The sequence below is a fragment of the Lactuca virosa genome, chromosome 3 (genome assembly GCF_052849685.1).
Source record: "Lactuca virosa cultivar CGN04683 chromosome 3, Lactuca_virosa_CGN04683_v6, whole genome shotgun sequence".
NCBI lineage: Eukaryota > Viridiplantae > Streptophyta > Magnoliopsida > Asterales > Asteraceae > Lactuca > Lactuca virosa.
Genome location: NC_136428.1, coordinates 318,248,265 through 318,261,009, shown reverse-complemented (window position 1 = coordinate 318,261,009; position 12,745 = coordinate 318,248,265). Strand labels below are relative to the sequence as shown.

At 30.4% G+C, this 12,745-nt stretch overlaps 2 protein-coding genes and 1 long non-coding RNA gene across 4 annotated transcripts; all 3 read right to left on the bottom strand.

Annotated features, from left to right (window-relative positions):
• Positions 1 to 1,324: 1,324 nt before the first annotated feature.
• Positions 1,325 to 3,011, bottom strand: LOC145163046 (uncharacterized). The gene is made up of 4 exons (XR_013739531.1): positions 2,698 to 3,011; positions 2,556 to 2,631; positions 2,360 to 2,444; positions 1,325 to 1,411 (listed from the first exon to the last, which is right to left on the bottom strand). It is a non-coding gene; the product is annotated as an uncharacterized LOC145163046 (long non-coding RNA).
• A 337-nt stretch (positions 3,012 to 3,348) lies between these two features.
• Positions 3,349 to 4,811, bottom strand: LOC145163045 (2-oxoisovalerate dehydrogenase subunit alpha 2, mitochondrial-like). Its single transcript, XM_079081960.1, has 4 exons — positions 4,325 to 4,811; positions 3,955 to 4,119; positions 3,677 to 3,859; positions 3,349 to 3,554 (listed from the first exon to the last, which is right to left on the bottom strand). Exons 1-4 carry the CDS (start codon positions 4,358 to 4,360, stop codon positions 3,456 to 3,458), a joined length of 483 nt encoding a protein of 160 aa, XP_078938086.1. The 5' UTR covers positions 4,361 to 4,811; the 3' UTR covers positions 3,349 to 3,455.
• A 592-nt stretch (positions 4,812 to 5,403) lies between these two features.
• Positions 5,404 to 10,629, bottom strand: LOC145167353 (deoxyuridine 5'-triphosphate nucleotidohydrolase-like). 2 transcript variants are annotated; one of them, XM_079086540.1, is made up of 4 exons: positions 10,418 to 10,629; positions 6,381 to 6,569; positions 5,884 to 5,975; positions 5,404 to 5,800 (listed from the first exon to the last, which is right to left on the bottom strand). In XM_079086540.1, the coding sequence occupies exons 2-4, from the start codon at positions 6,467 to 6,469 to the stop codon at positions 5,571 to 5,573; spliced, it is 411 nt and encodes a 136-aa protein (XP_078942666.1). In that variant the 5' UTR covers positions 6,470 to 6,569; positions 10,418 to 10,629; the 3' UTR covers positions 5,404 to 5,570. The 2 variants fall into 2 exon arrangements, with proteins under 2 accessions (XP_078942666.1, XP_078942665.1); XM_079086539.1 differs by having other exon boundaries at positions 6,381 to 6,577; positions 10,418 to 10,627.
• Positions 10,630 to 12,745: the final 2,116 nt, after the last annotated feature.

The following is a 12,745-nucleotide window of genomic DNA, read 5'->3' as shown; positions in this document are numbered from 1 at the left end:
TTAAAGTAGAAGTAGTGGTGGCGGCAACTAGGTGTAGCGTAGCAGATATGGTTGCGTGATTGTTGTGGCAGTCAATGTAGGGTAGAGGTGAGATAGGAGAGCGTAATCTGGTTCAGATCTTGAGTGGAGATGGGAGAATGAGGAGGGTTATATAAATGGGGGAAAAAGAGTAATAATCACTAGGCGGAAGAAAAGGAACATAGTTGAGGAGGTTGTTAAATGGATAGGGAACAGTGTCAATGTATCCCGCCTTCTTATCTTGACTTTTTCAGCCATTGACCGGTAGTATTTTTTAATGCATAAAATGATTGTAAATATGCATTAAAGACTTGTACGACTTAAAATTCAGCATTTGACTAAATATGCTTTATAATATATATATATATATACATATATATATATATATATATATATATATATATATATATATATATATATATATATATATATATATATATATATAGGGGTGAGATCCGTTGAGAACTCATAGTTTTCCGAAAACCTGAGAACTAAAAGTGGAGCGTTAGATCAAAATTAACTTATTACGGGCATGATCGTCATCTTACCGATCTCATTTAATGTTTAATTTTTTTTTTGTTATTGGAAATATTAATAAAACGTTTTAAAAAATTAACATAATAAATAAAATTTCGGAATTTTTTTTAAAAAAATGGAGATTTTTTTAATTTTTCAGAAAACATGAATTTTTAAATAAAAGTGAAAAAAAAATTTAAAAACTGCAACTTTTGTTGAAAAAAACTGCATTTTTTAAAAAAAACGGCAATTTTTCAAAAGAACTGCATTTTTTTTAAAAAGACTGCATTTTTTCAAAAAAAATAAAACTACAATTTCTTTAGAAAAAAAAGTGCATTCTTTTTAAAAAATCTGCATTTTTTTTAAAACTGCATTTTAAAAAAAAATGCAATTATTCTAAAAAAAACTGCATATTTTTAATAAAAAAAAACTACAATCTTTTTAAAAAACAGTATTTTAAAAAACAAATCTACAATTTTTTTTAAAAATTGCATTTTTTTAAAAAATAAATTTTTAAAAATCAATAAATTAAAAAAAAAAAGAAGGTAGAATATAAAAAAATAAAAAATAAAAAAATAATAATTTTTTTAACAAAAGAAAATCAACGTTTTAGGTGCATATATGCATATTTTTTTCAAATGCATATATGCATATTTCCTACACTATAATATTGGTAAGTAAGTCATAAAAAATCTTACTTTTATTAATCAATTTATAAACATAATACTACAAGTATTTTATTCAACACAAAATAAAATATAAAAAAAAAAAACTACAAAGATTCATAGTGCTATCATTTCTTCATATCAAGATTTCCGTATTTTCTTCAAATTTTCACTTTTCACCTCTTCAATATTTTCCACAAATTCTTCAAAATCTACAAGAAAATTAAGAAAAAATTGATTAATACAAGAACACTCACAAAAATGCACATGTATATATCACGTAAGATTCACATGTGATTGATATGTGAATTACATATGAATCACATGTAATTCATATGTGAATTACATGTTAGTTACATGTGAATCACATGTAATTTATATGTGATTCACTTGTGATTTACATGTGAATCACATGTAATTCATATGTGATTCACTTGTGATTTACATGTGAATCAGAAATGAATCATATGTAAATTACATGTGAATCACATGTACATCATATGTTAATTACATGTTATTTACATGTGAATCACATGTAATTCTTATGTGATTCACTTGTGATCCACATGTGAATCACATGTAATTAATATGTGAATCATTTGTGATTCATATGTAACTCATATGTGAATTACATTTGAATTACATGTGATTTACATGTGAATTACATGTGAATCATATGTAATTCATATGTGAATCACTTGTGATTTACTTGTGAATTACATCTGATTTACAAGTAAATATGCGATTTACATGTGATTCATATGTGAATTACACGTGATTTACTTGTAAATGACATGTAATTCACATATGAATCACATGTGAATGAAATGTGATTAATATGTGATTTACATGTGAATCACATGTGATTTAGATGTGAATCAATTGTGATTAATATGTGATTTACATGTGAATCATATGTGAACCACAATCCAGTGTACCTATTATAACATACATACGTTGGTATTACAACAATGTCATGCATTAAAAAAAACAAAAAAAAAATCCATCATATTTACATATAATACGTTGGTATTTGAATATACTAAATGTAATAAATTATATGTACTTGTGGCCTGAATAATTATAGCAATGTCATGCATTAAAAAAACAAAATAGCCTTATATATGTAAGAATTATTAGCAAGAAAGATGCAAGTATACCTATTATAACTGCCTTGTCTTCGACATCCACTGTTGTCTTCATGCCATAAAATAGGCAACAGTTTTATATCAAAGGTTTTAAAATCTGCAATAAATAATAATAATTACAGTTACATGTCATCAATATATACATCATTTTTTATATAATATAATAATACTTTCAATAAATATATACACAAAAATGTGAAAAACACACCTTATTTGGCATGACTACACCTTTTGGAGGTCCTGGAATATGTTTATGAGGTGTTGGATTTATATACGTCACATTTCTGCAAAACAATAACTAAATTTAAAAAAAAAACTTTTTTTTAAATACTTTTTTTAAGGAAACTTACATGACATGGTTATTCATAATATCCCCTAAGCCATTAATTGGGGAAGGAAGCACCATCCTGAAACCATTTCTCTCACACAACCACAAGTAACCATTCATTCCACGACCGAATAAATCCAACATAAAAACTTAAAATTAAATTTTATATAAAAAAAAGGATAAGTAGTTAAGTACATTGCTGAAACAGAAACAACAAACCTAGCATACACATCGATTGACCACATGCATCTTTGAGTTGGGTGCACTTGACTGAAAAAATTATAGTATGCAATAATTTGTGGGGCCAGGGGGTTATGTGGAGATACATATATAAATCAGAACAACTACAAAATATCATATCGTTTATGAATAATCACTTTCATTTTTTTATACCCCTATTAACACACATATCCTGATGCAGTTCTCTAATGAAGCTCCTTCTAGGGAAGACCTAGATTTTCCTGGTGGAAAAGTCAATTTTACCCCAAAACTAACTTTCACATCTAAAACTATAGAGGAAAGGGCTCATTGTTATCGAGTGTTTAATGAAAATGGACATATAATCATGAATAGTGATTCAGTTCAGGTAAATACTAAAACTTGACTTATTTAATTAACAAGATCAATTCTTTTTATATTTCTTAAAGGTATAAAGGATCTTTTTGTCTTTAGATGCGTTCAAATTTTTGATGATTTTAATCTATGAAAGTAATTATAAAAGATCATAAAAAGTAAAACCTGAGGAAAAGAAAAAGTCATTTATGTTAAAAAAAGATAAAATTATATTCTTCCTTGTCTTTGTTCCTCATAGAAAATAGTATCCATAACTTGCAGTGTTGTCATGTCAGCATACATTTTCACAGCAAGTTCTTTGTTGATCTGTATGTTGAAAAGACATAAAAACGATATAAGAATTTCAAACTTTAATTAATAAAAAAACGATATAATATTGATGATTTTAATCTATGAAAGTAATTAAAAAAGATCATAAAAAGTAAAACCTGAGGAATGACAAAGTCATTGATGTTAAGAGTTGCAGCTGATGCAATATTGATTGCCTCTTCACCAATTGTTGTCAAATAAAATGATATTCTTCCTTGTCTTTGTGCCTCATAGAAAATAGTATCCATAACTTGCAGTGTTACCATGTCAACATACATTTTCACAACAAGTTCTTTGTTGATCTGTATGTTGAAAAGACAAAAAGATCCTTTATGCCTTTAAGAAATATAAAAAGAATTGATATTGTTAATTAAATAAGTCATGTTTTAGTATTTACCTGAACTGAATCACTATTCATGATTATATGTCCATTTTCATTAAGCACTTGATAACAAGGAGCCCTTTCATCTATACTTTTAGATGTGAAAGTTACTTTGGGGGTAAATTTGACTTTTCCACCTGGAAAATCTAGGTCTTCCCTTGAAGGAGCTTCATTAGAGAACTGCATCAAGATATGTGTGTTAATAGGGGTATAAAAAAATGAAAGTGATTATTCATAAACAATATGCTTATGAATGTAAAGTTCTGGTAATCGCAAAATATCAAAAAATCATCTATAGATGCGTTCAAATTTTTGGAATAACCTAGCAACTTGTGTAAAACAACTACAAATGGACATAAAATATATACGAGAAAAACGATCTTACATCCATAGCATCGAGAATCAAGAGAAGTAACTTCATAATTAGGAGCAATAAATTCACCTTGACCTCCACTCGATCTTCAGCTCAAAAAGTGAAAAGAACAGATCGCACCTTCATATTTTTTATAATCAACAATAATGAAGCATTGATCAGTGGTAGATTTCAGATCAAATGATCATCATTGGCGATGAAACTTGGATTGATGGTGGATATTAATCTGGAGGCAGTAAGAAGACGCCAAGGAAGAACGTGAACGAGAATTTGACACCATCTGGAGGTGAATCGAGAGGAAGGAAAGAGAGAGATCTATGAACACTATGTTCTCTCTCGATCTCTCGTTGATGATTTCGCCGGCGAAGGAAGCACCATGGCGGAACGATGAAGACTTCTTGTGTGTAAGAGAGAAGGGGATAGAGAGAGAAAGATAGAATCGGTAAGTAATCAAGAGAGAATTTGATTTTCTGAAATTAGTTAAATTAATTATTATGAAATAATATATGTTATCCCTAATATACCCCTCCGATCAATTGTTTAAAAGTCTAATATACCATTAAAAGTGTTGATAATTACAAGTATGCTATCTTTGATCTAAGCCTTTAAAAATTTTAATCTAACGTCCCACCTTTAGTTCTCGGAAACTATAAGTTCTCAAAAAATTCCTTCCTCTCTCTCTCTCTCTCTCTCTCTATATATATATATATATATATATATATATATATATATATATATATTCAAGGTTTACGAAATTATTTCTGTTATATATTATACAAAATATAATAAAAAATAATGAGGTATATGTTAAAAAAGGACACGTCAATAATATATGGATACCCTTTTGGCCATATTATTTTAAAATTTTCAAACACAATAAAATAACATTTGTTTTGTTGGGTTAATAATTTGATAAACACTTTTGAAAAACGATATACATAAGTTGAATAAGCAGTCCAAACACCCTCTTGAAACTATAAAACTAAATAAGTTAAAGAGCTACAATGTTACATGCATAACTTTCAACATAATTATATTAGATAAAAATAAGTGTATAATTTTATAGAAATAAAAAACACGTAACATCAACGTTATCACCAAGTATAGGTGGTTTTCCGATTTATATTATTCAAAAGTGCATAATAATTCAACAAAAACAATTCCATCTGAAATTGACGCAAAGTTTGTACTCGTAAATTAACCATGTTAGGTATCATATCAAGAAGTGGTTATTGAATAGCATTGTGTAATGCATTAGTTAATTGTAACTAGTTGGTTGATTATTAAAAGGAGGGGTGACATCAATTAATTTTGGTGTGATTTTATTGTGTAAAACATCCAACCATGCAATATGATCGCCCGCTTTAAGTTCAAAGTTTGAACCCGACCTATTGTACATATCGACCCAAACCAGAGCATCTGAGCAGGGACCACAAATATACCCTTGATCAACTGAAATGGATTGCTGCGACAAATCAGGTATAATAGCTACAAAACAAAACAAACCAAATCGATGGTATTTATAACAAACAATTAATTTGGCATATAAATATTACAATAAAAATGCATACCAAAGTGTAAACATACTCCTGCAGGTATAATGAACCTCAAGTCCGTGGGAACCAACGTCCTATTCCGACCTGGTAATGTGATCGTCTTTGCACTGGATCGAATTAAACACAAACAAAAAAAAAATATTAAACAATCAGAAATGAAATTATTGTTGGAGATTTGTTCTACAAAATTACAATGTGGGACTTGTCCCATATAGGAGGAAGAGAAAACCTTTTCCCACATTGTAAGTCTTGTCCCACTCATTTATTCAAATGAATCAAGTAATGGGTTAAGCATCTTGGGTTTGGGTTGTGGTGTTGGACTAGTCAAATTGGGCTAGTAGTAGGCTTGGACTTATTAAATATTAATGGTCAAAGATAAGGTCTTAGGCCTTTAGGCTCTTCTTGACTAAATAATATTTTTTATATATAATCCAAAATTAATTAGTAATTAATTTCAACTAGGTTCTGAGTTGCGTGTTTCTTGGGAAAAAAAGGGGAGGGTACTCACACACCTTGAAATAATACCACCACACGGGAAAACAGCTTGCTCTGACACCCTATTCACAAGCACACGAGGCACTTGTTGAGTGTTGTTTGCCATGGCTGTTATCCGATGCTGAAATGAATGACACTTGACCTCGTTTTGGTAGTAATTAAATATTGGCCTTCTAACTGATCCGCTAATTTAATTACCTTATTACCTGAGACACTAATAACCAAACAAATGATCACTATATCACATCTAGACAAATGGTTATTGCATGTTCAAACAAATTTCATGACTAATAATCACAAAGATATCAGGATATGAAACGAAACCCTAAAGAAACTGAATTAATTGATAAAATGATCATCCCCAAACTGAAAGGTGAAATTTATACTCAAAATTCAAACAACATTGCATTTAATTCACATTTAGATCACCAACCCAAATACGCATGCATCACGTTAGACTCAAGACGTACAGACATAAAATCATGAGTCAGCAAAAATCGTAGATAAGTTACATATAAATAAGAAGATTGATGCGCCGCACCAATAACTAAACCCTAAAACTCATGAAAAATAACGATTTATTCAATTGAGTTAGAAGCACAAAGAGGGTAAGAGATGTTAAAGGAAGAGCGAAATCGAGAAACATACCTTGCTTCGCTGATCTAGATGGAGTCGTGTTGGCGTGAGACAGAAGAATAGACAACTAAAAGTAGGGTATTAACTATTTTACGTTGAAGTTATTTTTAGGGTTCGTGAGTTAATTAGGAGTTGTTTATGTGACAAGTCTTCAAAATAAAAGAAAACTAATGCATGAGTGTTTTTCATAAAGCTTGTAACCGGAAAAACTAACTACCAATTAATAGTATTAATTTAAATCATATATATATATATATATATATATATATATATATATATATTATATGTAGTTAAGTTTATTAAAAAAAGGTTATTTACTCATCTTTCCTCTCTCTTTCCTCATGGTTTTCTTCTGTCCTTTACTGAGATGATATCATGAAAATTCTCTCCTCTATCTAATACTAAAATGTTTTTTTATGTCATGTGTATTTGAGTTACTCTCCTTTTTTTTAGATAATATTTTGATATTAGGTTACTGAACCCTTGTGGGTAACTGTGTATCATGATTATTTATTTATTGCTCAATTTGACGTATTCTTCCTTTATTGCATTTTTAAAATATCGAAATGTCAAAGGTGACACAGTAACTCTAGCTACCCCTATTAGATACATAATTATCGATATCTACATTTCTATTTCCAATCTTAATTTTATTGTTATTTTTATTGTTTCTGTTGTTGTTGTTTTGTGTTTTTATATATGTAAGTTACGATTAGACTATTTTTGTAACTAACTTTTTTTTCTTTCACATCATCACATGGTGGAGCTCAAGAAGAGAACATGGAACGGGTTAAATACATATTAAAGATAAGCATTAAGTTTAAAGTTGCCAATATCAAATGGTATGGAGTTGGCATTTAGTAGATTTTCGTTGTGCTCTGCGCTGCGTGGCTTGTTTTGAATCTTTGGTTGCCTACTCTTTGCCATTGAAATGTGTCTTGATAAAAATCATCGAGATTGTATTTAACAAACTATATATATATATATATATATATATATATATATATATATATATATATATATATATATATATATATATATATATATATATATATATATATATATATTGAAACAGCAAATCTAATCTACTCTTAACTCAAGGTTCTAGAAAGTTTGTCATGGCTTCGTCATGGGCCGCCATGGCTCCAAAGCTTGTATCTGCCGCCACACTTTAACAAAATGCTGCCTTAAATCAAATATGTATATAAAAATGAATTACAGTATATATATATATATATATATATATATATATATATATATATATATATATATATATATATATATATATATATATATATATATATACAAAATTGTCGACTTAAGCCACGTCTTACGAACGACATGACTCACCACAACTGGTAAAAGCTTGAGGTTTGACATTGTCGCCATGTCATGCCTAATGTTATTTACAGCCTTGCCTAAACTACTCCTTAATTCCATTTATTTACACGGTGGGACTTGAACACTCAACCTTAAGGAAAGAGGGCAACACTTGATACCGTAGGTCTAGAAGCCATTTGGTGCTTAAAATATTTGTCAAACCAAAAAGTAACTTATAAATCATTTTTAAAAAACTTGCATAAAATAAAATTTCAAAGAGCTTATGAAGTTTTTCGAAAATTCTTACAAATTTACGAGTTTTCCTTTACAAAAAAAACATTTATCATTTTCTTTCCTGCATATATAGATTTAAGTGAACATACAAATTGGTTAATTTAAATATTTAATCTTTTATCATGTATGCATAAATTAGATTCTCTTAATATTTTCCAGCTTTTGTTTATATTCTATTTTTTTATCAAACAATCAATCATTCTATTTTTCATATACATTGATACAAAATGTTCCATCATTTTACACAAAAGTTAATAAATCTTAAAAACTATTTCTTAAATTATTTATCACCCAAAGTAATATTCATTATAAGTGTATAATAAAAATCTCACTTTAAAACGATTATATTTAAATAAGCAAAGTCGAATTTAACTATTTTTATTAAAATGATTATTAACATGAATCTACATTTGCAAATACACATAATATAATTATGGCATTTAGCCTTTATAATATTGCCAATAATATATGGGATGCAAAAAATTTCATCCAAATAAATACTGTGAAGAACTTTTATTTGGTAATTACTGTAATTTAATGAAATGTACGTGTGTTTCTTAAATGACTAGTAGCATGAACAAATAAGCACCCTTTCCACACTTCAAATCTTGTTGGACCTGAGGTATTAAACCTTACCCTAGTCCACCACAAATATATGTATTACTAGAAGTGTACATGAACAAATTATGGCAATTTACTACCCAAACATGCAAATAGGTTATTAGGTCAAATTCTCAGATTTTGACCTAAAACAGCAGTCTGTTCGAGGCCACTTTAGCATCACTTAAACCTATAAAAATTTCAACTTTATTCTATATTCAGATATTTCATACTTTTATCTTTAAAAGTACTACTTGCACAGGTCCAACCGATTTTTCTACAATTTTCTATGAATTTTACAAGACAGAATGTCGGTGCAGCTAATTTCCGACCAGTCAGTGAAATAGACGATTTTCACCTTGGTTAGGGACAATACCAAGTCTTGGAAAAAATCATGGACAAACTAAACCCAAAATTAAAACTTTGAGAGTTTACGGATCATAAATACGACTTCTGATGATTTTTCTAGATTTTTTTGAAAACAGGGACAGATTAGTAATTTTTCATAATTTTCCCAGCATTGCATTTTAATGGTTAATTGACAACTTAACCCATTACGCCACAACCAAAATCAACTATAAAGATGTAAATCGAGTTCTTAACAGTAACAACATGTCAAGAAGTTAAAATAACAATTCTAACCTCAATCCATGATTCAAAGTACATTGTTTATATGGGAAAACAAAGTACTTTGCTAAAAGTGAAAACACGACTAGGGCTTGAGTTTTCTCCACCATTAAGCCACGTTAGGGACTGCTTTGAAGACCTTTTGGATGGTTCAAAACATGGCCTTTTTATAGAAAGATACCTCATGAAAAATCACTAGGATTGACATAGAAAGAAGCATGAAATCTAGCAACAAAAGAAAGGCATCGATTCCATGACTTTGAGCAATTCTTGCACATGATTAACAACACATTGAGGAGTGTTCATAACAAGATTTTGACAGCCAATGAACCACTAAACAGACCCAATAGGGCTGAAAAATTAACAATACATAACTTCAAGAATTGAGACTAGGAAGCATTATGATCAAGAGTGTCAAATAAAAAGCAATTGACAATGTTTTCAACCAATTCACACTAATTGAAGATGAATTATCATGAGAAGAAAGACCATAGGCTTACAAAGAGGAAGAATCGATCTCCAATAGCCTCAAGAAATTGTAGTATGAACACATGAAGAAGAAGGATCAAGAACTTACCAAGAGTATTGATCAATTACTAGACTTGATTAGAACCACAACCGATGCTTCCTTCCTTCTCCTGCCGACCGAACACACTAACCCAAAAGTTGTCGACCTCTCCTGCCTTGCCCTCTCTATGCGATCGTTTTTTTTTTTTTTTCTTTTTTAATAATTTCCACTTCTGGTCCTCTATGGCAGCCCAAGGGAAGGGTTAAGCCCCAAGGAAGAGTTTGGGTTGAATAGTACTCGCAAGAAGAAAACGGGCATGGGGAAAAAACGAATGGAGCCTTCATATTCATTAAACACATGGACCATTGAATTACAGAAGTTTCAATTCGATTTTTCAAAAAAACTCCCTACACTTTCATGATTTAATTACTAACAATCATAATCCAATTAGTTTGGCAATCTAAGTTTCTTTTTATAACAATTTAGCCCCTCAACCTTAATTACACTAATAAAAAGAACTATATTTTAACCTATTTTCCACAAAACCAATTAATTAAATTATATACCCCTTCAATTTAAATTAATTCTTTTAGGTATTAAATATTATATTTTTTTATTTGATTTCTTCCATTTTAACCCTATAAAGCTAATATATATATATATATATATATATATATATATATATATATATATATATATATATATATATATATATTTCTTCGAGTAACTGAACGTTAACGTCATTGATGGAAGGATTTTCGAGTCGTTACACCCTCAGCATTAGCACCGGTACAATCAATGTCAGGAAATACTGGATGAAGAGGTTGTAGATCAATAAATGATAAGTCCATAGCATAAACTTCATGATCCACATCCGACTCATCAGGGATGTCTTTAGTTTTTAGTTCTTCTTCAGCAGAATCATTGGTCGGAGTGTTTTAAATTAAATTCTCCCCCTTTTTGGAATCATCAGTTTGAGAGGGAGGCACCAGATTAAGTGAAAGATACTGATTATCATCAATAGAGATTAGAGGAGGACTGCTTGGTGGTGGTGGATTTGATGGAGGAGGCAACATGGATGTAGAATTTCCGCCAGAAGAAAGAGCACATTTAGAAACAGGTGGCGGTTGTTGATCATCAGCCGAAGAAGACTGATTTCCTTCATCCTCAGTTTCAATGTGAGCGCTTGTAACAATAAACTTGATCTCAGCGACATCCATTTCGATTGTGGAAAGACTCTGATTCATGTGGGAGGTCAATTAAACAAGAGAGTTCCGTTTTGAGAGGTCGTTCACTTGAAAATCGTTGAATTCTACAAGTAACTATCTAGTTGAGGTTGCTCCCCTGAACAGTTGCTCGAGTGGAAAGAACTTGTTGAATAGCAGAGCGCAGTTTAGTCTGAGCTGGTGATGGATGATCATACTCTACTTCATGAGCATCATGGGTACAAAATAGTGATATTCGAACATGATCAGGAGGTGAATTACCTCGACCATGATCCGTGGCAGAGTAATCATTGTGTTGAGGTGGAGGAATGTCACAGCCCAAAACCAAGAACGGCGGAAACGTTCTGGGGCGGAGGACGTCATGTAAGTATCACAACAATGCAAAGTAGTAAACAAGCAACAACATCATCCATTGCATTAATAGTATAATTTTAATTACAAGTGTGTTCTTTCATAGTATAAAACAACATAATGAATACTCAAAATAAAAGACGAGTCTTGACTGCTCCGTCTTCACAAAACCTGGTCGTCGTACCTGTCTATTTGTGACCTAAGAATACAAGTTATTTTGAAAGCGAGTATCAGCATTAAAGCTGGTGAATTCATAAGTATTTATGTGTCTTTGATTTGTAAAACTGTAAAGAAAGACTTGTAATTGTTTGAAGAGAAGTTTGTATCAATGAACATGTTTGTAAGTAATTGTAAACGTTTGAAAACCCTAGAAAATCCCATATTTCCTACTAGTATAAAAAGTAGTCTTCTACCAAGACCCGACTGTTTTGAAAGTAGCCTTCTACCAAGACCCGACTGTTTTGAAAGTATGCATCACTGTAAATGTGACGGTTTTTCCTTTGTATAACTATTATTATTATAAAACTATCGTCTACCTCATCGTTTATGTGCATGTCTCACAATATAAAGGTAATAAGGAAAATAGTCTATCTATATCAAATATATTCTACCTCGTCATTCATGTGAATGTGTCACAAAGTAAAGGTAAGAAGGAAAATAATATAATAACTAAAATTGTATCCTTTTTGTACTAGGATATTCACGGCGTGGTAACTCGCCGAACAGTACAACCATAGACACCCGTCGATGAGCATTTTCCCTACTGTAGCTAACAGCCTTGGGTGTGGAATGGTAAGTCCCGAAACGTATGTAATAGATT